The sequence below is a fragment of the Dendropsophus ebraccatus genome, chromosome 12 (genome assembly GCF_027789765.1).
Source record: "Dendropsophus ebraccatus isolate aDenEbr1 chromosome 12, aDenEbr1.pat, whole genome shotgun sequence".
Lineage (NCBI taxonomy): Eukaryota > Metazoa > Chordata > Amphibia > Anura > Hylidae > Dendropsophus > Dendropsophus ebraccatus.
The window spans coordinates 23,034,900-23,060,899 of NC_091465.1; the positions used below are offsets into that span (position 1 = coordinate 23,034,900).

The window sequence follows — 26,000 nt, forward strand, 5'->3', positions numbered from 1 at the left end:
GAGGAGGTAGTGGTGAGGCGGACCAAAGTGCAGCACAAAACCATCACCACTCCCCCTCCATAGGAGCTGACAGATTTCCTTTAAATGATTACTTTCAATGTTAAGAAACACGTGAGGCTGGGTTCACACTACACTTTTGCAATCTGTTTTTATGCAAAAAACGGATGAAAAACAGATGGAAAAAATGGATGTATGTGTGAGCATCCGTTTTTCCATTGAATTCCATTATAAAAAAAAAAAAAACAGATTAAAGCAAATCCATTTTTTTTTTTACCTACAAAATTTTTTTTGTTAACCTCATTTTTGTGTCCGTTAAAAAAAAATGGATCTGTTTTGATCTCTTTTTTTATAATGGAATTCAATGGAAAGAAAAACGGATCAAAACAGATGCACACACAAGCATTTGATTTTTGCAAAAAAACGGATGGAAAAAAAACGGATTGCAAAAACGTAGTGTGAACCCAGCCTGATCAACCGTGTTTTTGGGAACACTAAAAACCCCCCCACAGATCCAAACAGATGCACACATGCATGTTTTCTCCACAAGGGCCTGTTCACACTGAGCAAAACAGCCGGAAGTTCTGATTGGAACCCCCACCGCAGACGCTGCTCAAAATCCCGCCTGCCTCACCATCCCAATGTTACGTTTTTTCCGATCAAAGAGCTGACATGCCTCACCGCAGCGCACCGATTGGCTGAGCACTGGAAGCCCCCAAAGCAAGCCACAGCGTGGACCCAGTAATGTATGTACCCGGGCCGCGGGGGTTAAGGGGCTGACTTTTCAATACTCGCAGCGGGGTGACAATAACGCTGCGAGTATGTCATCTCATTGAAGTTACTGGGAAGGTATCCGCAGCTGGGAACTCGCAGCGTGAAATCCGCTGCAAATACAGTATATGTAAACCCTAAGGGCGGTTTCACACTGCTTTTTGTTGTCCGTTGAATGGATCCGGTTTTTAAATGGTTACTTTTAACGTACACAAAAACATGATTGTTTTAGCGTATTGAAAACAAACAAACAAAAAGATTTGTTTTCATCCGTTTTTTTTAAAACACTGATAGTCAATCGAAAAACGGATCCTAACAGGTGCACACAAGTGCATCTGTTTTTTTCCCCATCAACGGATCTGTTAAATGCAAAAACGCAGTGTGAACCCAACCTAAGGCCAGGTTCACACTGTGTATGACACCGGCCGTGCCACAGAATGGCCAGTGTCAACGAAGTTCATCCCGGCCGGTACTGCAGATGAACCTTATTTCAATCTGATCTGGAATGCGGGTGCATTCGGGTCTGCCCACATTCCAAATCACCTTAGCCGACAATGTAAAGTGCGTCCGGAGCCGTACTTTACATTGCTCTGTCAGTCTTGTGCGGCCCTTATTCAATGAATAGCGGCCGCACAAACCTGATGTGTCAGTTTTCGATGCAGCCACAAGGAATCCCGGCGGGAGTGTATACAGTGTGTATACAGTGTGTATACACTCTGGCCGGGATTCCATAGAAGTAAATGCAATGTATCTATTCAATTATTAACAGCCTGTGGCAACAACTGACGTCACAACCTCCATACGCGAATAACCAGTGTGAATATGCCCTAAAAAGTCAAAATTTCCACTAGGTTCCAGCTCTGTGTGTAGTACAGAAGGAGCCCGTCACCTGACCGGCCGCCGACCACGTGTCCTCGCCGGCTCCACCCTCTCAGCAAAACCCGCGCGTGCGCAGAACCTGTCAGGCGTTCTGCAGGAAGTGACGTCATGTAAGCGGTACACTTCCTCTTGTGCCCGAGTCAGAAATGGCGGTACCGGCTTCCAACACCAACAATCCTATCGTGTTCTTCGATATCAGTATCGGGGGGCAGGTAATATTCTGGACAAGCAGCAGTAGACGCAGCGGAGTGCTGGCCCCGGGAGCCCTCTGTAATAACGGCAATGCTGCGGTGCTGTTACCCATGTGCCCCTTAGCGACACGTGTGCTCCTCAGACTGCAGTAATCTCTTCTATATAATATAGGGAATAATAGTAAACACTTGGAAGGGGGGGCCTTAATTCATTTATTTATCTATTGCGGGGGAGAACTACAAGTAGCAGCACACAAGGGCCCCGCCTCCTTTTCCTGACCTATCACAATTAGTTATGTTGGGAAAATGGGCGGGGCTCAGTAGTTTACTCAAAGTTCTACAAATAAGGAATGGAGCCGTTGCCCATAGCAACTGGTTTTAGTTCTTATTGGCTCAGATTTGATTGTAATGAAAGCTTCAACCTGATTGGTTGTTATAAGTCATACCTTTATTTGTTGCGTTATGATTGGTGAATTCCCGTGTCTGGCAATGACGTCACCTGTCAAAACAAAAACTGCATGTTAAAAACACACAGTGTGAACATGCCCCAAGTCTCCCCTGCTGTGGTGTGATCTGGCCTCCTATATTGATGAATTTCCCCTCTGTGTGAACAAGCACATAAGTCAGTACTGGTCTAACACTAGTGGTCATTTATTGTAGGATTTACAGACTTACAGTCTGCAGTCAGTGGTATATGCAGTGATACCCTAGTACAGGGGTACTCAACAACTTTTAGTGAAGGTTCACTTACCGGGGTCTATTGTCAGGTGAAGGTCCGAGCTGAACATCAGTAGTATATAGCTCCCCCAGTAGTATATAGACCCCTGTGCACTCCTCAGTAGTATATAGACCCCTGTGCGCTCCCCCAGTAGTATGTAGCCCCCCCAGTAGTATATAGACCCCTGTGTGGTCCCCCAGTAGTATATAGTCCCCCTGTGCACTCCCCCAGTAGTATGTAGCCCCCCTGTGCGCTCCCCCAGTAGTATGTAGCCCCCCCAGTAGTATATAAACCCCTGTGTGGTCCCCCAGTAGTATATAGACCCCTGTGTGGTCCCCCAGTAGTATATAGACCCCCTGTGCACTCCCCCAGTAGTATGTAGCCCCCCTGTGCGCTCCCCCAGTAGTATGTAGCGCCCCTGTGTGCTCCCCCAGTAGTATGTAGCCCCCCCCCCCCCGTGCGCTCCCCCAGTAGTATATAGACCCCCTGTGCTCCCCCTCCCATATAACATTAAAAAAAAACACATATACTTACCTGGGTCCGGGCGTCTCCTCTTCTCTTCCCCTCCTGTGGCCGCACTGCAGCAGTCATAAGAGGCCGCTCTCCCCTTGTCCTGGTGCCGGCTCTCCAGTGACGTCACTCGAGTGCTAGCACCAGAGGCAGGACAGAGAGGCCTCTTGTGACCGCTGCAGCCACAAGAGTGACTGACAGGGAGGGAGCCAATGGCTCCCTCTCGGTCAGTGCTGCTGCTGCACGGTAACTATGAGCGCTCATAGTTACTATGCAGAAGGGAGCAGCACTGCTCAGTATACAGGTAACATCTGTTGTAAAGTGCCTATTTCATATGTGTAGAACACTTGTTTTAATATATTTTTTACTTTTAATGCATATCTAATAAAAGTTAGATTTTATACGTGATTCTGGGAAATTATACTTAGCTGCAGCAGGGGTCCGGACAGCTGGACCGCGGTCTGCCAGTTGAGGACCCCTGCCCTAGTATTACATCTATTGCATGGGACTGACATGGTCTCTATTGGATGTTTCCCAGGGAGACCTGATATAGAGAGCAGATGTACAGATCTATTATGTTCTCTATATATCACATTACTTTATATTATGCTGTAGTGATGTGTTATATCTTTTCTAATCCAGGAAGTCGGGCGAATGAAGATAGAGCTTTTTGCAGATGTTGTACCAAAAACAGCAGAAAATTTCAGGTATAATTTCTTATATATGACGGATTATACGTGCATGCTTAGTCAGATTGTTGTCACCTCTAGAAACATTGGGGGAGATTTATCAAACATGGTAAAGTGAAACGGGCTCAGTTGCCCCTAGCAACCAATCAGATTCCACCTTTCATTTTCCCCAAAAAATCTGAGGAATGAAAAGTGGAATCTGATTGGTTGCTAGGGGCAACTGAGCCAGTTTCACTTTACACCATGTTTAATAAATCTCCCCCATTGCTTCCAGGGTACAGTATCTCCATAAGTCAAAATCCACACAAGCGTTTATTGTGTTTTTATTTCAGCTGTGACATGGAGATAATGTTAGGGCCCTATTACCTGGGACATTTATCGTGGAAAAAATCGCTATGTCGTTTGAATTTAAAGAATAATTGTTCTGTGTAATTGCAGGCAATGAACGAAAAATCATTCGTATGTCATTGATCGTTGATTTAGATCTGAAACTAAAATTATTGCTAATCGTTCGCTGTAATTCCACATTCATTCGCTCCAGTTCCGAATTTTTCCGCTAATCGTTCAGTGTAATTGCGCATTGTTCATTGTTTTGCTGGGATGAGAAGGAATAAACGATCATAGTAATGAATCTAACTAACGACCATCGTTCTTTGTAATATGGTGAACGATTTCAGGTTAACGATAAACAATCTCGTTTGCGATCATTTATCGTTAACCGTTAACAATCGCTCTGTGTAATGGGACGCTAAGGGCCCTAATACACAGAGAAATTATCGGCAGAATCAGGCTGATTTGTCCGATAGTTGTTTCGTGTGATAGAGACAACAGTCAGCTGATGAGACGATTATTGGCTGATCATATCTTTAGGCCCAGACCTAAAATCATCGGCCGTCGACCACGCATCGCTGCATGTATTAGCAATGCATGGCTGATGATTGAATAAATTGTTCATACATTATCTCTCCACACTCCCAGTCTTCTCCTGCACTCTGCTTTCCCTCCCAGCGCTGTGGATGCGACTTCAGAGTGACCTGTTTGAGCTCACATGCTGCTCAGTCAATCACTGGTCCCAATCTGACGCTACAGCAATGGTGCAAGGAGTGAAAAAAGAGGGCAGGAGAAGACTGGGAGCATAGAGAGGTAAGGTATAACAACTTAGGCCAAGGACTGCACAGACATCACTAACAATCTATACACAGCCTTTGCTAAACAATCATTGAGCAGTGTAATAAGCTCAGTACATTAGATTGTTTATGGTTGTCTTGAAATCGTTCCCCATATTACACAGAACGATAGTCGCGAGCTACGACAGTTACTTCAATCGTTTATTCCATCTGATCCCAGCAAATGAAGGAACGATGTGCAATTACACTGAACGATTAGTGACCGAATGTGGAATTGCAGTGAACAATTAGCGATGATTTTAGTGTCAGAAATGAACGCTTTTTCGTTGGTCGTGATTGTTACGCGAAACGATTATCATTTAAATTCGAACAATATAATGATAATTTGCACAATAATCGTCTCTTGTAATAGGGGCCCTTAGGGTCCTATTACACGGGACGATTATCGTGCGAAAAATCGTTATATCGTTCGAATTTAAACGATAATCGTTCTGTGGAGTTGCAGGCAACGATCGAAAAATCGTTTGTATGTGGTTGATTGTTGATTTAGATCTGAATCTTAAATTATCAGTAATCTTTCGCTGTAATTCCACATACGTTCGCTCAAGTTCCGCATTTTTTTTACTAATCGTTCGGTGTAATTGCACATTGTTCATTGTTTTGCTGGGATCAGATGGAGGAAACGATCATAGTAACGATCACAATAACGATCATTGTAACGTATGTGTAATATGGTGAATGATTTCAGGTTGAGGATAAACAATCTCGTTTGCAGTCGTTAATCGTTAAAAATCGCTCCGTGTAATAGGACCCTTAGTCTATAGGGCTATTCACATGGCTGTATCGGCGTCACTGTATATGCTGTATGTGCACGCTTACTTTTATCAGTTTGTTGATAGTATATGCCCATGAAGTCTATGGAGAGGGATCAGATTACAAATGGATCTCTGTACAGAAGACGCTTATCAGAATTTACTGTACAGTAATACAGATGTCATACCGGTGACCTATACATATAGATATGGTATTTTCCTGTTATACCTCTGTAGTTTGCATGTGTATTATAGACCCATACAGCAGCTTACTTACTGTATGAGGCCTGCATATATATCTAGCAAGACAATATATAATAAACCAACAACATAAATGAATAGATGTGACTAAGCTTTGATTATTGACTTTGACCCTTTAACAGAAGTCATTTCTTCCATTATCTTTTTCAGGCAGTTCTGCACCGGAGAGTTCAGGTTTGTATCAGAAATCTCTCATCCACCAATGTGTATCATGTCTGTCATGTATCTTATAGAATAGATATTCACCAGATACTTCTCATTCACATTTGCATCGGGGGAGGGGGGAATGAATTTTAAGACAATCTGTGCGCCCAAAATCTACAGGTAGGATGTTATTAGGGCAATTTACAGCCCAAAATAGGTCCCATGTTATCAGGCAAAATCCAGAAATAGCTGAAAGGAGACCTGACTATGGCTAAAAAATTTTATACAAAGAGTCATATTGAATTCAGCACTGTTGCTGTTTTTTTTTAAGTTTTCCTCTTTTCAGCCATAAAACTCCCATGTTATGGCCTAAAAGATGTAATGTGCACATTGCCATATAGATAATACCATCTTCGGTTCCGTCAATGATAGCGGCACTTGGCCAGGTTTGGGTTCAGGCTATGTGTGCTTGTTGAGATTATTGGTTATGTATTGGTCTTTATATTAGACTGTAAACACAATGGTAAACGTATATCACTTTATGTTACAGAAAAGATGGCGTTCCGATTGGGTATAAAGGAAGCACCTTTCACAGGTATGTGCCTGGCCAGAATGTCTGTATGTGTCTGATACCTATTAGATTTGATCTGCTCAACAAGAATGGTCTGTAAATACTGTTAATCTGGCAAAATATTCAGGTTTGACAACATAGTCTGAACCCTCTGGGGGAGGTTTATCCAACATGGTGTAAAGTGAGACTGGCTCAGTTGCCCCTAGCAACCAATCAGATTCCACCTTTCATTCCTCACAGACTCTTTGGAAAATGAAAGGTGGAATCTGATTGGTTTCCGGGAGCAAGTGAGCCAGTTTCACTTTACACCATAAGTGTCTTTTTTGACAGTCTCCATGGTGTGGGCCTGACCCCAGTACCCTGGTGATCTGCAACATGAAGGGAAGTGAAACTAAGCTATTGTGCCAAGCGTATTTTCCATACAGAGGATCTTCTGTGTCTTTGTATACATATAAAGAAGATGTGGCACTCTAAAGTGGAGATTGATCAAACATGTTGTAATATGAAACTGGCTCAGTTGCCCCTAGCAACCAATCAGATTCCACCTTTCATTTCCAAAAGAGTCTGTGAGGAATAAAAGGTGGAATCTGATTGGTTGCTAGGGGCAACTGGGCCAGTTTCACTTTACACCATGTTTGATAAATCTCCCTCTTAGTGTCCTGATTGGGGGGGGGGGGGGGTATTGGCAATAGGACCCCAATCTATCCTAAGGATAGACAGGTCGTAGGGGCCCATCCGTGCCAGCCATAAACATTCAGTAATTTGGTGATTGACACAATCCCCACTAGTCTCTCCTAACCTCCAAATATACAGGCCATGGCTGCCATAAACCTGCCCCTAACAGCCAGTGCTGGACAGGGGGCCTGTATGGAAAACTGCCAGCAGCCCTCTACTGAATAGTGGGTGGGGAGGTTGTCTTGACAGTACAGGCATTACATGCTTGTAGTGTACATGTCATGGTGAGAGAAGAAATGCCTAATATAATGTCATAACCTGGCCCCAGGAGCAAGCACTGTAGTGATAAGTGAACAGATCGGTCCCTGTAGAGACCCTATGCAAGGCTGTGGATTAGTGACTTATCATTTCTCTCCTTATTCCTATACTGTATTCTCTCTGTTCATCCCTGCAGGGTAATAAAAGACTTCATGATCCAAGGAGGAGACTTTGTCAATGTAAGTTCCCTGTGGTGGCCATGGCTCCTGCTCGTGTGAATCTGTCAGGTTATTAGATCAGCGGTCAGGCCGGGATTGTGGATGTAGAGATGTGGCTGTATTTCATTTCACTAAAGGATATGCTTACGTATACCCGATCAAGTATAGATCACCAATATCCTCTGACCAGCCATCTAATCCTTACATTCAGATTCTCTTCTTCCTGCATGATATTACACTGCAGTCTAGGTAGCATCTATAGCAATGCTCATCCTGGGCTTCCTGGTACATGGTTATGATAGAACTACTAGACTAGTAGCATAGAGGATGGGAATATAAGCATGCACAGTCCATTTGTAGGCTATTTAGGGCATGTTGATAGTTGAATGAGAATTGTATATAGACACAGTTATAGTTATATTCAGGACCTGCACTGTATATTATAATGTTCTGATGGTTTCCCTGCAGGGTGACGGCACAGGGGTGGCCAGCATTTACAGAGGACCGTTTACAGATGAGAACTTCAAGCTGAAGCACTCGGCACCCGGTCTGCTCTCCATGGTATGTACTGTGGTCATGTGAATAAGGAGGAGGTATACCTGACATATGTACATTGTATTGGCTGATATATTAAATGGGTTGTCCAGCAAAAATCTTTTTCTTACAAATCAACTGGTTTCAGAAAGTTATATTTGTAATTTACTTCTATTTAAAAATCTCCAGTTTTCCCAAACTTATCAGCTGCTGTATGATCTGCAGGAAGTAGTGTATTCTTTTCAGTCTGACACAGTGCTCTCTGCTGCCACCTCTGTCCGTGTTGGGAACTGTCCAGAGCAGGAGAGGTTTTCTATGGGGATTTACTACTGCTCTGGACAGTTCCTGACACAGACAGAGGTGGCAGCAGAGAGCACTGTGTCAGACTGAAAAGAAAACATTTCCTGCAGGACATACAGCAGCTGATAAGTATGGGAAGACTTGAGATTTTTAAATAGAAGTAAATTACAAATCTGTATAACTTTCTGACGTCAGTTGATTTTAAAGAAAAATATATTTGCTGGACAACCCATTTAATAGGCTTCTAAACATAGAATTAAATTTAGAGGAAATAATCATTTTAATCGTGTATAAAATTTAATATTTTTGCCACTTTCTGCAAATGACTAGGAGATAGAAAGTAACTGTAACCCTTGTAGGTTTCTTGTATTACCATGTTGTCTCTGGCAATAACATGATCCAGTACTAGAGATGTCACACCACCATAGTTATTTCTAGACATGGCATTTGAACAATAAAAAGCGAGGATGGATCGCTCACCCTGTGAGTAGTTTTTTACATGCTTAAGATTCATTTTCTCTTCATAAATGCAGTAGCTTCTTTCAGACTGTAGGTGTCACTATTGAGATGTATAATAAATGACCATTCAAGGTTGGTTCATTTGCTGAGGGTTGTAGCTTTGCAGCGGTTGGAGAGCTACAGACTGGAGATTGCTGTATTAAAGGAATAAAAGTACTATTACATGGCCCGATGGGGGTCTGATAACTGTAAACGAGCGCCGATCTGCTAGATCGATGCTCGTTTACTGGGCCTATTACACGGCCCGATAATCGTTTAACAAGGGCTGCATGGACATAGTTACCGATGTCCTTGCAGCCCTTACTTAAACTGCATACATTACCTATCTATGGTCCAGGGCTCTTCCTGCGCTCTGCTTCTCCCTGGGTCCCGCACATTGCAGCCCTGGAGCGTGGATAGGTAATGTATGTAGTTTAAACAAGGGCAGCAAGGACATCGGTAAGGACATCTAGCAGATCGCTGCTCGTTTACAGGTATTATCGGGCCCCCATCGGCCCGTGTAATACCACCCTAAAGTGTGAGACATACAGGGTTGGCACAATTCTTGCATTATGTTAGGGATCAGGTGTGGTGGAATTTCACTGCCTGACCCCTTTGTTCTCAGAGAGATAAGCCGCTACCAGAGCTGTCTCAATGTAGTTTACCCCTACTTCCCCATGCTTGAACTTGCCGAATGTTCATGTGTAAGGGGAGAAGAGAAGCCGACAATTTTTGAAGGTGTGGGGGCACCTTTAGCTTCTCAGTACTGAAGGGCAATAGCTTCACCACCTTAAGCGTCACCTTCTGAGTACACCTTGCTGCTATAGGTGGGCATACCTTTTTGACGGGTTGCTGGCCTATACCAGGTTTCTGTGCCCCAACATGATGTGACATGAGCAGATATGTCTGCATTTCCCTGGGATCCATAGAGCCCAATGTTGTGTCCTGTACATTTCCATACAGGATGATGCATTGAAGAGATCTCTGCATTTCAGTGGAGCGTCTCTCACTTCCAGCATTGTAGCCACCTTTTTATTTTCATGCTGCTCTCTCCTTTGAAGCGCTGTGATTTCTGCTCTTGCAGTCATGATAATATATATTGCATTTCCTTAGTACCTTCTATGGTAAATAGGCAGATAGGCAGACTAGCTGAAGCCTGAAGACCATAAGGATTGTTTTGACTCACAGTAGGGGCTCTCCTTGGTTCCCGGACCACCTGCTGGGTGCAAGGAAAGTAATCAGGCCTGTTCTCAGGTATCCATACACACTGTGTGCTAATGCCAGTTTCTTGCATACAGATGTTTGCATACGATTAGTCTACAAGACCCTGGCTGGACCTACTTAACACTTTCTCTACTCACTAAGGGCCCTATTCCACGGGACGATTATCGTTCGCATAATTGTTAGCGATAAACGATCCAAACGACCGCTATTGCGAAAGACCTTGAAATCGTTCATCCATTTACATGGAACGATAATCGTTGCATATGATCATTCTTGCGGTCGTCTTGTCGTCGCTATTGCGTTCATCGCTACTGCGAACGACCGAACGACTTCTTATTCAATGTGAACGAGCAACGATAAAAATAGGTCCAGGTCTTATTTAGCTATCAGTGATTTCTCGTTTGGTCGTTAATCGTTTAACAATTAACGCTTAGATTCGAACGATTTAACGATAATCTGAACAATAATTGTCCCGTGGAATAGGGCCCTAAGGGCCGATGGGGGTCCGATAATAACTGTAAACGAGCGCTGATCTGCTAGATCAGATTACAGGGCCCGATAATCGTTTAACAAGGGCTGCATGGACATCGTTATCGATGTCTTTGCAGCCCTTGCTTAAACTGTATACATTACCTATCTAGGCTGCAGGGCTCCTCTTGCGCTCTGCTTCTCCTCGGGTCCTGCACGCTCCAGCTTCAGAGCGGCCTGTCTCCGCTAACAGGCCACTCAGCTAATCACTGACCGCGGTGGTCCTGGTCTGTGATTGGCTGAGTGGCCTGTTAGCTAAGACAGGCCGCTCTGGAGCTGCAGCGCGCGGTACCCGGGGAGAAGCAGAGCGCCAGAGGAGCCCTGGACCATGGATAGGTAATGTATACAGTTTGGAAATAGTCAGCCGCCGGCCGCAAACCGCTATGACACGTAGCGATGCGCGGTCGACGACCGACAATTATAGGTCCAAACCTGTATCAACTCTTAGTCGATGATTGTTGTCATCAGCTGATCGTTGTGTTTATTACACGGAGCGATAATCGGCCTGATAGGGCCGATTTGGATGATTATTGTTGCGTGTAATAGGGCCCTAAGAGATGATCTTATTGTTTAAATCTAGTTTTTATGTTGAATGATTCATTCTCAATGAATTCTAATGGAGCCATGTCATATAGGGGAGGAGATATGATCCCACTGGGGGGCTACAGGCCTGTCCCCAGTACATAGAGCCAGGCCAGTGCACCACAAAAGAATGGTGCCGAACGCAGGAATTGGGCGGCATTTAAAAAAAAAAAAAGCAATATACATGATAGTACTTCTGCTTTATAGGGGTACTCTGGTGAAAATCTATTTCTTTCAAATCAGCTAGTGTCAGAAATTTATATAGATTTGTAATTTACTTCTATGTAAAAATCTCAAGTCTTCCCACACCTATCAGCTGCTGTATGCCCTGCAGGAAGTGGTGTATTCTTTCCAGTCTGACACAGTGCTCTCCGCTGCCACCTCTGTCCGAGAAGTTTTCTGTTTCAATCATTTTATTAAATTGTCATATAATAAATGTCAAAATTACAACATCATATTTAAGTTGCATCAAAAGCAGGAAAGGTTTGCTATGGGGATTTGCTACTCCTCTGGACAGCAGAGAGCACTGTGTCAGACTGGAAAGAATACACCACTTCCTGCAAGGCATACAGCAGCTGATAAGTAATGGAAGACTGGAGATTTTTAAATAGAAGTAAATTACAAATCTATATAATTTTCTGAAAACCAGTTGAATTGCAACAAAAAGATTTTCGCCGGAGTACCCCTTTAAGGAGCCCTAAATCTAATATCTGATCCTGTTTCTACTGTTTTTGTTATCAGACATGTTAGCTGGGGGAGGGGTTCACTGAATGCCCAGCAGGATCCCTGCCCCAGTGATCAGTATATTAGGTCTCATATCCAGTCCTGATCCATAAACCCTGTGTTACTGGTCCCCGTGACCTGTGGCAGTATGGCGTACAAGCTGCTGCCTTTGGGGTTCGGACCCCTTTAATAACATGGGTTGCCTTTGTCCTTTCTGCTGATGTCTCTGCACTATATGTAAACATGCCCTGTGTTTTCCTCTGCAGGCCAACAGCGGCCCCGGGACGAACGGCTGCCAATTTTTTATCACTTGCTCTAAGTGTGATTGGCTGGACGGGAAGCATGTGGTTTTTGGTGAGTGTTGGGTTACACAATAGCTCAGACCACACAAACACATTACATTCTCCTAAGATCTGGAACAAAGGCCTGGGTTGTAAGGCAGATCCTACAATACAGCTGTTGTTATCTCTTCATGGCCATGTGCGGAGGCTTCATGTGAGATTAGGGCTAAGCTCTAATATTATGGTGTATAGTACACTGGTTATCATAATCCTTACTCTATGGCCTTCATCCAGATTACTTCTCCACAAGAATGTAACCTCAACCTGACTGTACACCATTGGTGGAATCATAAAAGTGAAGATCTGCCCCCAGCCCTGCCAAGACTGGCTAGACATCCATCTTATTAAGCAACTACATAATTCTATTAAAACTTAAAAATGTAATCGTAATTAACTTCTATTAAAAAAATCTTCAGTCTTCCAGTAGTTATCAGCTGCTGTATGTCCTGCAGGAAGTGGTGTTTTCTTTCCAGTCTGACACAGTGCTCTCTGCTGCCACCTCTGTCCATGTCAGGAACTGTCCAGAGCAGCAGCAAATCCACATAGAAAACCTCTCCTGCTCTCCAGATTGGAAAGAATACACCACTTCCTGCTAGGCATACAGCAGCTGATAAGTACTGGAAGATTGGAGATAAGTACTGGAGATTTTTAATAAAAGTAAGTTACAAATTAGTGGCACTAGTTGATTTGAAAGAAAATTGTTTTTGTTTTTACCCCTTTAAGGGTACGTTCACACTTACCGGATCTGCAGCTTATTTTCTGCTGCGGATTCGCAGCAGATCCGCAGCAGATTTCATATAAATAACTGAACACAGCATCAAATCTGCACCATCTAATCTGCTGCGGATCCTGTAGGTGTGAACGCACCCTAAAGGAGTATTCCAGCCTCTAACACTTAACCCCTAGTGTTTGATGGGGGGGGGGGGGGCTATATTTTCTGATCGCAGCAGTGAGACCCACTGCAATCAATGATGACATATCAAAAGTTATTTTTAATGCCAGTGACTCTTTGAAGGGAACCAATCAGCTTGGGCTAATTTGGTTTCCTGGAGCACTGTATAAAGTTCCTGTGCAGCTCGCGGCGTCAGCATTATACCCTAGAAAATAAAGTTTAATCCCATGGCGGGGAGGTAGTCATCTGGGTGGCTCCCCGCCTGTGTACAGTCACCTCTCTCTGCCTGTCAGCGCGCTCTGCGGGGATGATTGACAGGGAGACACGCCAGTAACAGGCCTCCCTGCCTGTCACTTATCCCCGCCGATCTTGCTGACAGGGAGAATGAGGTGACTGGAAACGGGCAGGGAGCTGCCCAGATGACTACCTGCCACCCCTCTCCCTGCCGCGCGGCCGGGGATTAAACAGTAGCTGATAAGTACTGGAAGTACTTAAATAGAAGTAAATTACAAATCTGTATAACTTTCTGACACCAGTTAATTGGTAAGAAAAAAAATTCTCTGGAGTACCCCTTTAAAGAATAATGGAATAAGTTGCCACTTAGGAATAATATCAGAGATCCCCTTTAAAGTAAATGTTACAGTAGGTACACTGCTTTAAGATTTTAACATCAATAGACCGGTGCCGGCACCAGAATGTCAGTGCTGCAGTCCTTTTCTTTAACCGCGGCCCAGTTCCTGTGCACAGCAGCGGTCTATTCCCGGTCACTGGCCCAATAGAGCTGCATTACAGAGGGGAGGGTGTTTCCTCCCAGTGAGGGTGGGCCGACCCGCCTAAAGTGCTTCGGGCTGATGACCAGGAATAGACCATGCGAACTGGGCCGCCGTTCAAAAAAAAGGACAGCGGCACCAGCATCCCCGTGCCAGCCCTGGTCTAATGATGTTGAAATCTTAAAGCAACGTACCTGCTGGTACAGTTGCTTTAAGTAGCTGCTTCAAGAATGTATTCAGTACTGGTTAGATTATGTTTTAATGATGTTTTTTTTTCTTCAGGTAAAGTCATCGATGGACTTCTAGTAATGAGAAAAATTGAGGTAATTCCATGTTCCTTGTCATAATATATATGTATATGTATGTATGTGAGTGTGTGTATGTATATACAGTGGTGCCTTGGATTACGAGCATAATTCGTTCCGGGACTGCGCTTGTAATCCAAATCCACTCTTAAACCAAAGGAATTTTTCCTATAAGAAATGATTGAAATGCAAACAATTGGTTCCACACCCCAAAAGTAATGATTTTTTATTCTGAATAACATGTAAAACTAATGAAACAAACAATGAGAAGCAGCTGAATTTGTGATATTATAAGTTACTGTACAGTAATGGAGAGGATGGAAAACACAAGGACAGACTGCAGGGAGCATGGAGGAATGAGCAGGGCAGATGTGGGCACATACATGCAGCGCTCTCTGTCCGGGGAGAGAGGGGTTACAGCTATGGAGAGATTACCTCCACAGTCCTGTCCCCTGATGTAAGCCCCAGCCTAAAGTGGATCTGCTATGATTTGGAAGGTGAGGGAGACTTCCTGGGTCAGAGTACAGGGCTGTAGACCACGCTATTCAGACCATACCCCTCCCCCACTCGCACTCCCGCCCAGTACAGGGAGCTCTTAAACCAAAGCAATGCTCTTACACCAAGTCACAATTTTGAAAAACTGTGGGCTCTTAAACCAAAACGCTCTTAAACCAAGTTACTCTTAAACCAAGGTACCACTGTATATATACATATAGCTGAAATACAACCACAAATCCATCATAGCAGGGCTGAAATCCATACTGTGTCTGCAGCGCAGCCCACATGGCACACGTGCAGGCCTTGCTGTGTGTGAACCTGCCCTAAAGCAACATGTAGCGTATGAATGAAGAAATCATTTACTAGTAACACTGGGTGTGACCACAGACTTTAGAATGCCGGACGGGCAGGAAGCGAATGGAGATAAGGACGAGATTATAGGCCTGTAATAAAATGACATTATGAAGCTTAGCGCCCTATGCTGCTCTCAGCAATTGTCTCATCTAACCCAAAGCATGGAGTAAGGGCCGCCATACTGACTGCTGGGGGAATACAAGACAAAACAAAGCCACCTCTGTCACGGTGCGTCCAGCTGTGCCGCTGTGTTTACCCAAGGAGGGAATTTGCTTATCTTATGTAAAAGGCAAATTCTATCATCAGCCAGACGTCTGCTTCAGTCAGGTTAGTGTGGAAAGTAAGGGAACCCATTGATTTACACTACAGAGCTCTAGTACAAAGCAATACACTGAGCTTTGTGCCATCAGTCTCAATAAAATGCAGTGTAGCCCAGGCCTAAAGGTCCTATTACACCAAGTGGTTATCAGCCGTTACAGCCAATAATCGCTTGGTGTAATAGGACATGTTAAACGGAAAAATCTTTTTCTTTTAAATCAACTGGTTTCAGAAAGTTAGATAGATTTGTAAATTTACTTCTATTTAAAAATCTTCCAGTACTTGTCAGCTGCTGTATGCTCTGCAGGAAGTGGTGTTTTCTTTTCATTCTGACAAAGTGCTGCTGCCACCTCTGTCCCAGACAGGAACTGTCCAGAGCAGGAGAGGTTTTCTATGGGAATTTGCTCCTGCTCTGCACAGTTCCTGATATGGACAGAGGTGGCAGCAGAGAACATACTGTGCCAGACTGAAAAGAAAACACAATTTCCTGCAGAGCATACAGCAGCTGACAAGTACTGGAATATTTTTAAAAGATTTTTAAAAAGTAAATTTACAAATCTATCTAACTTTCTTACACCAGCTGACTTAGAAGAAAAAGATTTTCGCCGGAGTACCTCTTTAAAAGGCAACGATCAGATGACATGCACAATGTTGGCCGATTGTTTTCAATAGGCTAAATTAAAACAATACCGATGGTCTGCTGCAATAGACCACTGCTATCTTCTGAATTTCTCAGCTGCGTTCACCTTTGCTGCTAATTTCCAATGCATCTAAAATAAACAGAAATGAGGCGACTTTGTAAATCTATCGTATTGTGTCTACAGCTTCTGTTCCCATGGTAACAGACAGCAAACAAACCCAGAGTAGTCTGATCCTGCAGTTGTATAAGAGATTACGTACCCTAGGTATACAGCTTGAGCTGATAACCTCTAAGTGGCAGAGGTGTATGGGTCACTTAAGAGCCCTATTATCTGCTAAACCAGGCACTGTGTAATAAAGGCCACCATCTGCAGAGCAGCTGATCTTTGGCTCATCATTGTTTTTCAGCATGTTAAGAAATCGTCGGCCACATGTCGCTCCGTGTAATAGCTGATGCATGGCCAACGACTGATTGGGTATGGAAAGTAATAAAGATGTGCTTACCCACCCAGACCCCCCCATGATTGGCTGAGCGGCCCTTCACGGCTGCGACGGGCTTGCACATGGCTGTCGTGAGCTGGAACCTGTTATAGGTTTTATTAAGCAGAGGTTTTATTAAGAGTTTCCTTATGTACGCAAAAAAAAAACAGTTTTCATATCTCCCCCCTCACTTCAGAAGAAGCAGGAATTTTGTGTCCATTATGCTCTATGGAGAGGGGAGGGGCAGAGGGGGATGAATGAGCATGGAGAGGAGAAAAGCAGGGCTGTACAAAACAAAATACTGCAATCTTCTCTCACCGAGCTCCCAGATAAGCACTGACCTTTCTGGCATGTGAATCCAGCGTTTTATGTGCCCAGACAGTCTTCAAACTGTACAGCTTCTTCTCTGCTCTTCCTGATTATTCATCCCCTCCGCATAGGATATAATGGTCTCAGCAAACCCATCTTCACTTTGCTCCTCGTTGCCTGAAAATGCATAGACAAGAAGTGTGGGTAGAGGCTTGAAAACAGCTTTTTGAGTACAGACTGAAGCTTTTTTTTTTTGCCTAATTGAACCTATTACAGAGTCCGTACAACTAAAACCTATTACAGAGCGTGTACTATTGAAAAAAAGTGCCAGTTACTATTATTAGTTATTAGTAAAACGCAAGACTATACAAATTGGCATTGCTGTAAGTATTTTTTACTATAGAGTTTACTCTGTAAACAGGTAACCTAACAAGGTTTAAAGGGCATGTATTGCCTAGATTTTTTTTCCTTATTAGATTCAGACACTGAAACATAATTTGTTTTCTCTAATATTTTTCTATTTTCTCATTAAAATGTGTGTGTTTTCTTTTTCTTCATGTTTTTTGTATGTACATTATGGGGGCAGCCATTTTGCCTGAACCCGTTTTTAACTGCATTTAGTGATATGCTTTATTGCAATCCCTATGTACATAGGTGACAACAGACAGGACCTGTCCAGTTGAGATGAATGTAAAACATTACTGTACGCCAAAGGGAGCTGCTATTGTCATATACTGGTGCTATCTGTCTACTAGTGTCACCTGTTGCTGCAATACTGTACAGATCACCCCTGTTTACAGTTATCTCTCCCGTCCTTTCTATACACATGAATGTTTGGTACGGCCCAACGTTTTTGTGTCCTCTATGGGGAGGGGTACGTATCCCTCCAAGAACAAATTCCATCACTCCCGACTTCTATCTGCACCAACATCATCTATAGGTGGAGTCTCGGGAGCCCCCCATACACTTATTTATCCTAATGTAAAGAAGCCAATCTCAGACCAATAGCCTTTCCAAAATCTATTTTTCAGAATTAATTGCCCATAGGAACCAATCATCTTTTTACTACTTGTGTTATGAATATTACAAGGGCCCTTTCCTTTCTCCTCTTGGCTACATTTACCCCTTGAAACAGAGATTCCCTGTTGGAAGAGAACCGTGAGATGCTTTATTTAGTGATAATTCAGCTATGTCATTGACTCCTCCAACTATAGGATGGATCTTAGTAAGTTTAGGTAGCGGGCGGTGTCAGAAATGCCATACCCATTGACCTCCTCCTCACACCCAAAGTACTAGTTGTAGTGAGTCCGAAGGGTGGGGAGATGCCAGAAAGTGAGCCCTGGCGGAGAGCATGCGGTAAGGGGCGAGGTGCTGCCTATGCTTATAGTGTGCGCTTAGTATCCACCCCATTGTTTAGTTAGTGGGAATTCTCTGCAGAACCAGCAATGTCTGTATTACTTCTAGCTAGAGGAGTTGTATTAAAAGGGATTTGTCTCCTAAAGACAACCCCAATCCAGATGTTCTATTAGGTCCATTCAGGATCCCCCCTCCATGACCCATTACAGGCGGAAACCTAATGCTCCATTGCCGCAACAGAGAAAATATATATAGATAGACCCAGATGGAGGGTAATTTATTAGGACAGGAGTATGTATACATCAGTTTTGTACACCAAATGCACGTCTGTCAATGAACATGGTGTATCCGAGGCTAGTATAGCAGTCTACACCAGGTCTGTGATGGCCACTATTTATAACAAAAACCGTGATGCAGATGTGAGCAATGCCTTGCTGCAACATGACTGTTTTCCATAGGGCCTATTCCACGGATTTGACCGATTATCGTTCTGTGGAACAGAGACAACGATCAGCCGATGATCGTGTCATCGGATAATCGTTTATTTGGGTTCCAACCTAAAATCATCGGGCACCGACCGTGGAATAGCTATAGCGTCCGACCGACAATTTCAGAAGCTCCTGCGCTCCTTCTGCCTCCTGGTCCCGCGCGCAGCAGCAGCTTCGGAGTGGCCTGTCTTAGCTGACAGAGCGCGCAGCCAATCACTGGCCAGGACCGCCGCAGCCAGTGATTGGCTGAGCGGTCTGTCAGCTCAGACAGGCCACACCGAAGCTGCTGCTGAGACCTTGAGACCTTTGAATAAAAAGTGACCTGGCTAGATGTTTCTTCTTCCCCCCCAATTTAATAGATGTTTTTTTAATGATTTTGTGACAATGTATTTAAAGCGAATGTACCACTAGGTACAACACTTTGTGTTTTTTACATGAACAGATCGGCCCCGGTGCGTGGATGCCAGTGGTGCAGTTTTTTTTTTTTTTATAAAATGATGCCTGACACCCGCGCACGGCGCCGGTCTGTTCCCAAGCCCCGGCGCGGCATGAATCACTAAGGTCAGACCCGCCGGCCTCCAATGTGATGAAACCCCCGCCCCTTTTTGGAGCGGATTCATTAGAATCAATGGAGCTGCATCACAGAGGGGAGGAGAGATCATCACTTCATGCCAGGCCGGTGCTTGGGAACAAACCGGCGCCGCGTGTGGGAACCGTGCGGTGGTTCAAAAAAAAGACTGCATCACGGGTATCCCCACGCCAATATCTGTCTGTTTGTGTAAAAAACACAAATCGATGTATCTAGTGGTACATTCGCTTTAAACTCGAAGCTGGGTGCAGACTGCAACAATGGCCCAATTGGACTGGTTCTGGGTATGTAGACCCCAACTTATCGCTGGAGAAGCGATTGGCTAAGCTCTTAACTCACTGGTTTTATTGTAAGGGCCCAACTAACTGCCAAATCAGGCTGATTCAGACAAATATTATTCCAGGTAATAAAGAGTTCAATCAGTTGAGGAGCCGATCATTGTCTGTCAACATTTTTAAAAAATCATCGGCCACTGACCGCATATCATCAATGGTAATAGTGATGTGTGGCTGATGACAGTGTGAAGAAAATAATACAGGTTATACTTACCTGTCCAGGCTCCTCTGGTGTCCTGCTGCCTTTTCCCCACATTCCCCACTCACCGCAGCCGCTCTGAAGCTTCTAAAGCTGTGCTTGAAGTGACAGGCTACTCAGCCAATCACTCGGGGCACAGGCAGCAAGACAGGTAAGTATAACTTTATTATTTTCTATATAAAGCAAGGGCTGAATGGACATGGCTAACAATATATACAGTCTTTGCCTCACAATTCTCGAACCATGTAATAGGCTCTATAAGCAAGTGCCGACCTAGCAGATCAGCGCTCCCTTACAACGATCATCACTATTACACGGAACGATTATCAGCCAATATCAGCCGAGCGGGGAAAGAGGAGCAAACGAGCGCTCATTTGCTCCTCTATGTCCCTCCGTGTAATAGGGGCTTATCCTGCAGCTAGCCAGGGATTCATAAGGCCTAGATATGAGCCAACCTCAAGCATGCTCATCCTTTTTTGACTTGTCCTTATTAGAGATGACTGACATTGGGTGAAGAATTGGCTGTCATCTGTAAGTCTTGTGGTGGTAACTTTCCTAGATCTTCTGTTCAGTTAAAGGTGTTGGTCTCCTTAATGCCTTTTATTGCAGGCAACTCGGTTCCACTGGGCAATGAAACTTATCAACAAGTACTTGAGAAATTATAGGGTTCCAGTCATTTGGCTTGGATCCACCTCTCTATATAAATATAGCGTAAATGAGGGTACTCCTGGGTCCCATCTCCTCTGGCTCCGAGCATGGTGATAACCAGTTTCCAGCTGCAGCCTACAGGACGTGTTTACCAGGGAGGCTGCCATGCTGTGCCGTCTCCTCTTTCATCATCTTATATTTGTAGCAATCTGTTGTTTTTTTGTTTTGTTTTTTTCTTAAGAAACCTTGCAAAATGTTTCCATTGTGCAATCTTTTGTGCCATTCCTGGTAGATACATGGGTACTGTTTCACTTGTCATAGAGGCGTGTGAAAAGTTTTAAATGGCCGGGGCTTGAGTGCTTAGCAGAAGTGTGCAGCTAAGTGTCTCACCCCCTGACTTCTGCAATAAGTCATAAAGATCAGCAAGCTGGGGAGTGAAGCGCTCAGCAGTGTGCTTCTAGTGATCGGTGGGAGTCTGAACACCCAGACCCGACATATGTCTGTGTGACAGCTCAAAGGTTTTTTTTAAAGTGACAGTAACAGTTTAATGTGGTAGTTCACAAAAAAAAAAAATGGTCCTAGAAAGTGCCAGAGATTTTAATTTATTTCTATTAAAAAAATCTCTAGTTGTCCAGTACTTATCAGCTTCTGTATGTCCTACAGGAAGTGGTATATTCTTTCCAGTCTGACACAGTGCTCTCTGCTGCCACTGCTGTCCATGTCAGGAACTGTCCAGAGCAGTAGCAAATTTCCATAGAAAACCTATAGAAAGAATACCACTTCCTGCAGGACATACAGCAGTACTGGACGACTTGAGATTTTTCAATAAAAGTAAATTACAAATCTCTGGCACCAGTTGATTAAAAATCTTTTTTTTTTTTTTTTTTTTTTTTTGGGTGAACAACCCCTTTAAGTTGTGTGACTTCATTACAGATTTTCCCTGTAAGCGGAGGTGCAGGAGAAATGGGAATGATTGCCCTGTATTATGACCAGCCTTGGTTTGTAGAGGTCAGGTCCTCAGATGGGAATGTTATATTTGTCCTTACAGTAACCCCATATGGATAACAGCAAATTATTATTCAAGAGAGAGAACCTGCTAAAACACATAAAGATTCTATTCAACTTAAAATGTACATTAAAAAAAAAAAGTCTTGGCATCGAAGAACTGTGTATAAAAGCAGCTGTGGTTATTGTATGTGGTCGCTAAGTGTTAGCGCCTCAGGGTGAGGAGAATAAATCCGTCTGAACTGGTAAAATTGGGGAAATCACAGCTATTGTCCTCGCGTGACACAGGAACTAGGGTGCTGACCTCAGACTGAGCTGTGAGAAAATCAGGCGAATGGGCTGTAATACAATGGTTACACTACACTAGTATGTGGCGTCATTCCCACCGCTCTGTAATACAGTCATTTGTACACACGTACATAATATGATGCTGATTTTATGCTGTGCAGAGCAGCATGCGATTATCTATGTGTGAACATACCCTTAAGAGCTACAGCCTATAACATGTACCCCTATCTAGAAGATGGGGGAATAAAGGCCCTATTACACAAAGCAGTTATCGGCCATTACGGACAATAAACGCTTCATATAATAAAAGGCAATGGACAATGTTGGCTGATCGTTGTCTTTTAACATGTTGAAAGACAACAATAGCAACGATCTGCAGCTGTTGCTCCGTGTAATAGGAGTGGCTGCTTAGGGTCCTATTCCACGGAGCGATAATCGGCCGAATCGGCTCTGTGGAATAGAGACAACGATCAGCCCATGATTGTGTCATCGCCTGATTGTTTATTTAGGTTCAAACCTAAAATCATCGGGCACTGACCGCGCATCACTACGTGGAATAGCAATGCGCGGCGGGCAACCGACGATTTCACAAGCACCATGCTTTACCTAGCCATGTTGCAGGGCTTCTCCTGCGCTCCTTCTTCCTCCCGATCCCGTGCGCAGCAACAGCTTCAGTGCGGCCAGTCTGAGCCGACAGACCGCTCAGCCAATCACCGGCCAGGACCGCCGTGGTCAGTGATTGGCTGAGCGGTCTGTCAGCCCAGACAGGCCGCACCGAAGCTGCTGCTGCAAATGGGACCGGGAGGAAGAAGGAGCGCAGGAGAAGCCCTGCAACATGGCTAGGTAAAGTATTGTGTTTAAACAAGGGCTGCAAAGACATTGGTAATGATGTCCCTGCAGTCCTCGCTAAACAATTATCGGGCTGTGTAATAGGCCCAGTTTACAATATTGATTAAGCCCCCATCGGCCCGTGGAATAGGACCATTACTCCCTCTGATCGCCCCATGTAATAGGGTGTTTAGTGATTACATGCAGTCTGACTTCTGGGACCCCCCCCCCCCACGATCAGCCCCAGCAGTCGAACTCTGAGCAATCTATATGTTACGCCCTATCTTGTGGATAGAGCATAACCTGTCCAGATGTGAATACCGCTCTTAAAGGAGTTATCCGAGGGGAGGCTACAGTCACATGTTCGCAAATTTTTTAGGACTGTATAATTTTTAGTCCACGGGCCGCAAAAATGCATTCACTTAAACACCACACATTACAAAGTTGTATAACTTAGTAATGTGTGTTATTTAGTGAAATAATGCTTTACGCCGCACTACCCCTTTAAGATTTGGCTGTCAAGGCATGATGTAGTTGTAGTTTTGCAACCGCTGGAGAGCCAAGGTTCCCTACCCTGCCCTAGGAGAACCAAGTATGATATGACAACGTTATAGCAGCTGCTTATAGCCTTATATGCATTATATTAATGTTTGGTTCCCTTTAACATGATTTTTTTTCTGGCTTTCTTGGATTATTTCTTCTAAATTGTATAATCGCAGCAACGAAGTTATAAAAAAATGTTTGTGCCCTATTTAATGTATATGGTGCACACTGTATGCTGCACCAGCTTTAGGATATACTGTCATGTTACATCTCTTTCCACAATGTGAAAAATACTGGACACGCGGGAGGTTTACGGGCCTCATACCGCCGGTCTCACTCCTGGAAACATCAGCATTGTCTTACGGGGAGACCGTAGTAAAGTGTCTTTGTACTGACAGACTAGACTGTGAGAGCGCCAGGAACTGGGCAGTGAATGAAAGCGATGAAGCTGCTGACTGGACTTCCAGGCTTTTATGGCAGTGTAAACCCCAGGACATGACCCACATCTTTCTCTTCTTCTTCTTTTTCTTCACAGAACGTCCCCACCGGCCCCAACAATAAACCTAAACTTCCTGTGGTTATTGCCCAGTGTGGAGAAATGTGATCAGGTGAGCGGGAAATGTGAATGGTGACTTATTATAGGAACAAGATGAATATATAGTATATATTGTATAAACTGCATAACAGTGACACTATCTGTTGCTCGTAGCAACCAATCACGGCACAGCTCTCATTTACAAAGCTGCCTTGGAGAAGTGAAAGCTGTGATCTGATTGGTTGCTAGGGGCAACAGACTGTTTGATGTATATATGTATACGTGTGTGTGCAAACTATTCTAGGCCTCATTTGTGGCATCTAAAAGAACAGAAAATCTATGGCCATAGCAACCGCAGCTCAGCTTTCACTGTTTAATGTAATTTGGTAACATGATTGGTTGCTGTAGGTAACAAGGACGTCTGGCCTACTTTCATTTAGGGCCCTATGACGTGATCTGGAGGAGCAAGAGAGCGCCGACCTGTTAGGTTAGTGCTCGCTTGCTCCTCGTTCCCAACTCCCTGCGCAGGGAGCTGCAGGTGAGGGTCTCCGCACGAACTTTAGACCGTCCGGGGAGCCCATAGGAGATAGCGTCGGTCTGCTGCCGCCACTCTTGTTACACAGAGCGACAGCCAGCAGACCGTAGCTACCCTTAGGCTCTGTTCACACAGTGCTTGATGGACGATTGCTTGATTTTAGGCCTATGCACTGAAAAAAGTTTTCTTCACATACACCAGACACATAACCATAGGCCCTCATTCACTGGTTGCGATACGCCTGTACTTTCATGTGTAATATAGTCTTATACTTTTGTATACGTAATGTTCTTAAAGAAGTAGTCCAGGCTAAATTAAAAATCTGCTGCAGGCCGGGGACATAATAAAGAAGCTTTATTTACCCGTGCCCCTGCAGCGCTGTGTCACATGCTCACTGACCGACAGCGGTTCTTGGATCTCCTGCAACGTCACGACCCAGTCCAGGGATGCCCGCTCAGCCAGTCAGCAACTGGGACGGGACATCACTGCAGGCGCTTCCCACCAAGTCATGACGACACCGGAACACGGCAGAAAATGGAGCCCAGTGGCGCTCTGTGAGTCTGTGACGCAGCACTGCAGGGGCACAGAAGGGGTACGTAGAGATTATGTTCCCGCACCCCCTTGTTTTTCCCCAGACTTAAATTTCTTCAGTCACCAGTTTCCGGGAGACTTCACCTCATGCAACTTTTCATTGCATGTTCCTGTATTAGCCTTATTTAGGTGGAAAACTCTCTTATGGGGAGTTTTTTGCCGTAAACATTTAGAACCCCTTTATAGCCTGATCCTGAGTCCTCTTCACCCTATCTGCAGAGGAGACAAGGCCGCACATGTTGGAAGCATCTGTTTCCCTATCCCCCCACAGAGAATAGTGGAGAGCGTCTGCACATGTTTGGCTCTATTCTACAAGATGCAAACATGGGTTGGGACCCCAGGAATAAGCCACAAGAATCCTATCAAACATTTATGGCCGTTACTATTTAGAGGAAAAGCCTTCTTAGCTTAGGGCTACACAGGACGCAGGCTGCACCTCCGCAATTTGCATCAACCTAAATGGCAATCTTTACATGCGGTGACGCAGTGCAACATTGCGATTTTCATTTAATGCGACCAGATTTGTTGTGTTGCCCTAGCATAAGTCTAATAGGTTTTGGGGGAGGTTCCAGAGAGTTTGCGGCTCTCAGGGCATGATGGGACTTGTAGTTTTACATTGTAGGGGGACTCCGATGTATGTTCTGCTGCAGATCTTACTACCAATATACATTCACTTTGTCACTTTTATTATTGCAGATTCCCTTTCCGGCTCCTCGTTTTGTGTCACAGGAGGAATGAGAGGCCTCTATTATATTTATATATGGAATACAGCCCATGTCTACATGCAGGGAGCTTTCCATGAGGTTCTGGAGACGTCTTGTCTGATGGACTACTCTGCTGTGAAGTAATGGACCTCATGTACAGAGTCGTGAACGGCAGCGACCGTGCTTATTGTTTTCTTGTTAAAATCCGATATATTTTGTATATCTTTTTCTAATTAAAGA

The 26,000-nt window shown here is 44.3% G+C and overlaps 1 protein-coding gene across 1 annotated transcript; it reads left to right on the plus strand.

The window, feature by feature from the left end:
* The first annotated feature begins 1,752 nt into the window (after positions 1 to 1,752).
* Positions 1,753 to 26,000, plus strand: PPIH (peptidylprolyl isomerase H). The gene is made up of 10 exons (XM_069946472.1): positions 1,753 to 1,859; positions 3,709 to 3,773; positions 6,106 to 6,129; positions 6,650 to 6,694; positions 7,800 to 7,842; positions 8,290 to 8,382; positions 12,477 to 12,564; positions 14,496 to 14,536; positions 23,931 to 24,003; positions 25,753 to 26,000. The coding sequence occupies exons 1-9, from the start codon at positions 1,794 to 1,796 to the stop codon at positions 23,997 to 23,999; spliced, it is 534 nt and encodes a 177-aa protein (XP_069802573.1). The 5' UTR covers positions 1,753 to 1,793; the 3' UTR covers positions 24,000 to 24,003; positions 25,753 to 26,000.

What these genes read in the sequence shown, in the direction of transcription:
- PPIH (XM_069946472.1), top strand. Translation starts at nt 1,794, where the DNA reads ATGGCGGTACCGGCTTCCAACACCAACAATCCTATCGTGTTCTTCGAT. An exon ending in AAGGAGGAGACTTTGTCAAT is followed by an intron (nt 7,843 to 8,289) that starts GTAAGTTCCCTG and finishes GTTTCCCTGCAG; the next exon opens with GGTGACGGCACAGGGGTGGC. An exon ending in TAGTAATGAGAAAAATTGAG is followed by an intron (nt 14,537 to 23,930) that starts GTAATTCCATGT and finishes TTTTCTTCACAG; the next exon opens with AACGTCCCCACCGGCCCCAA.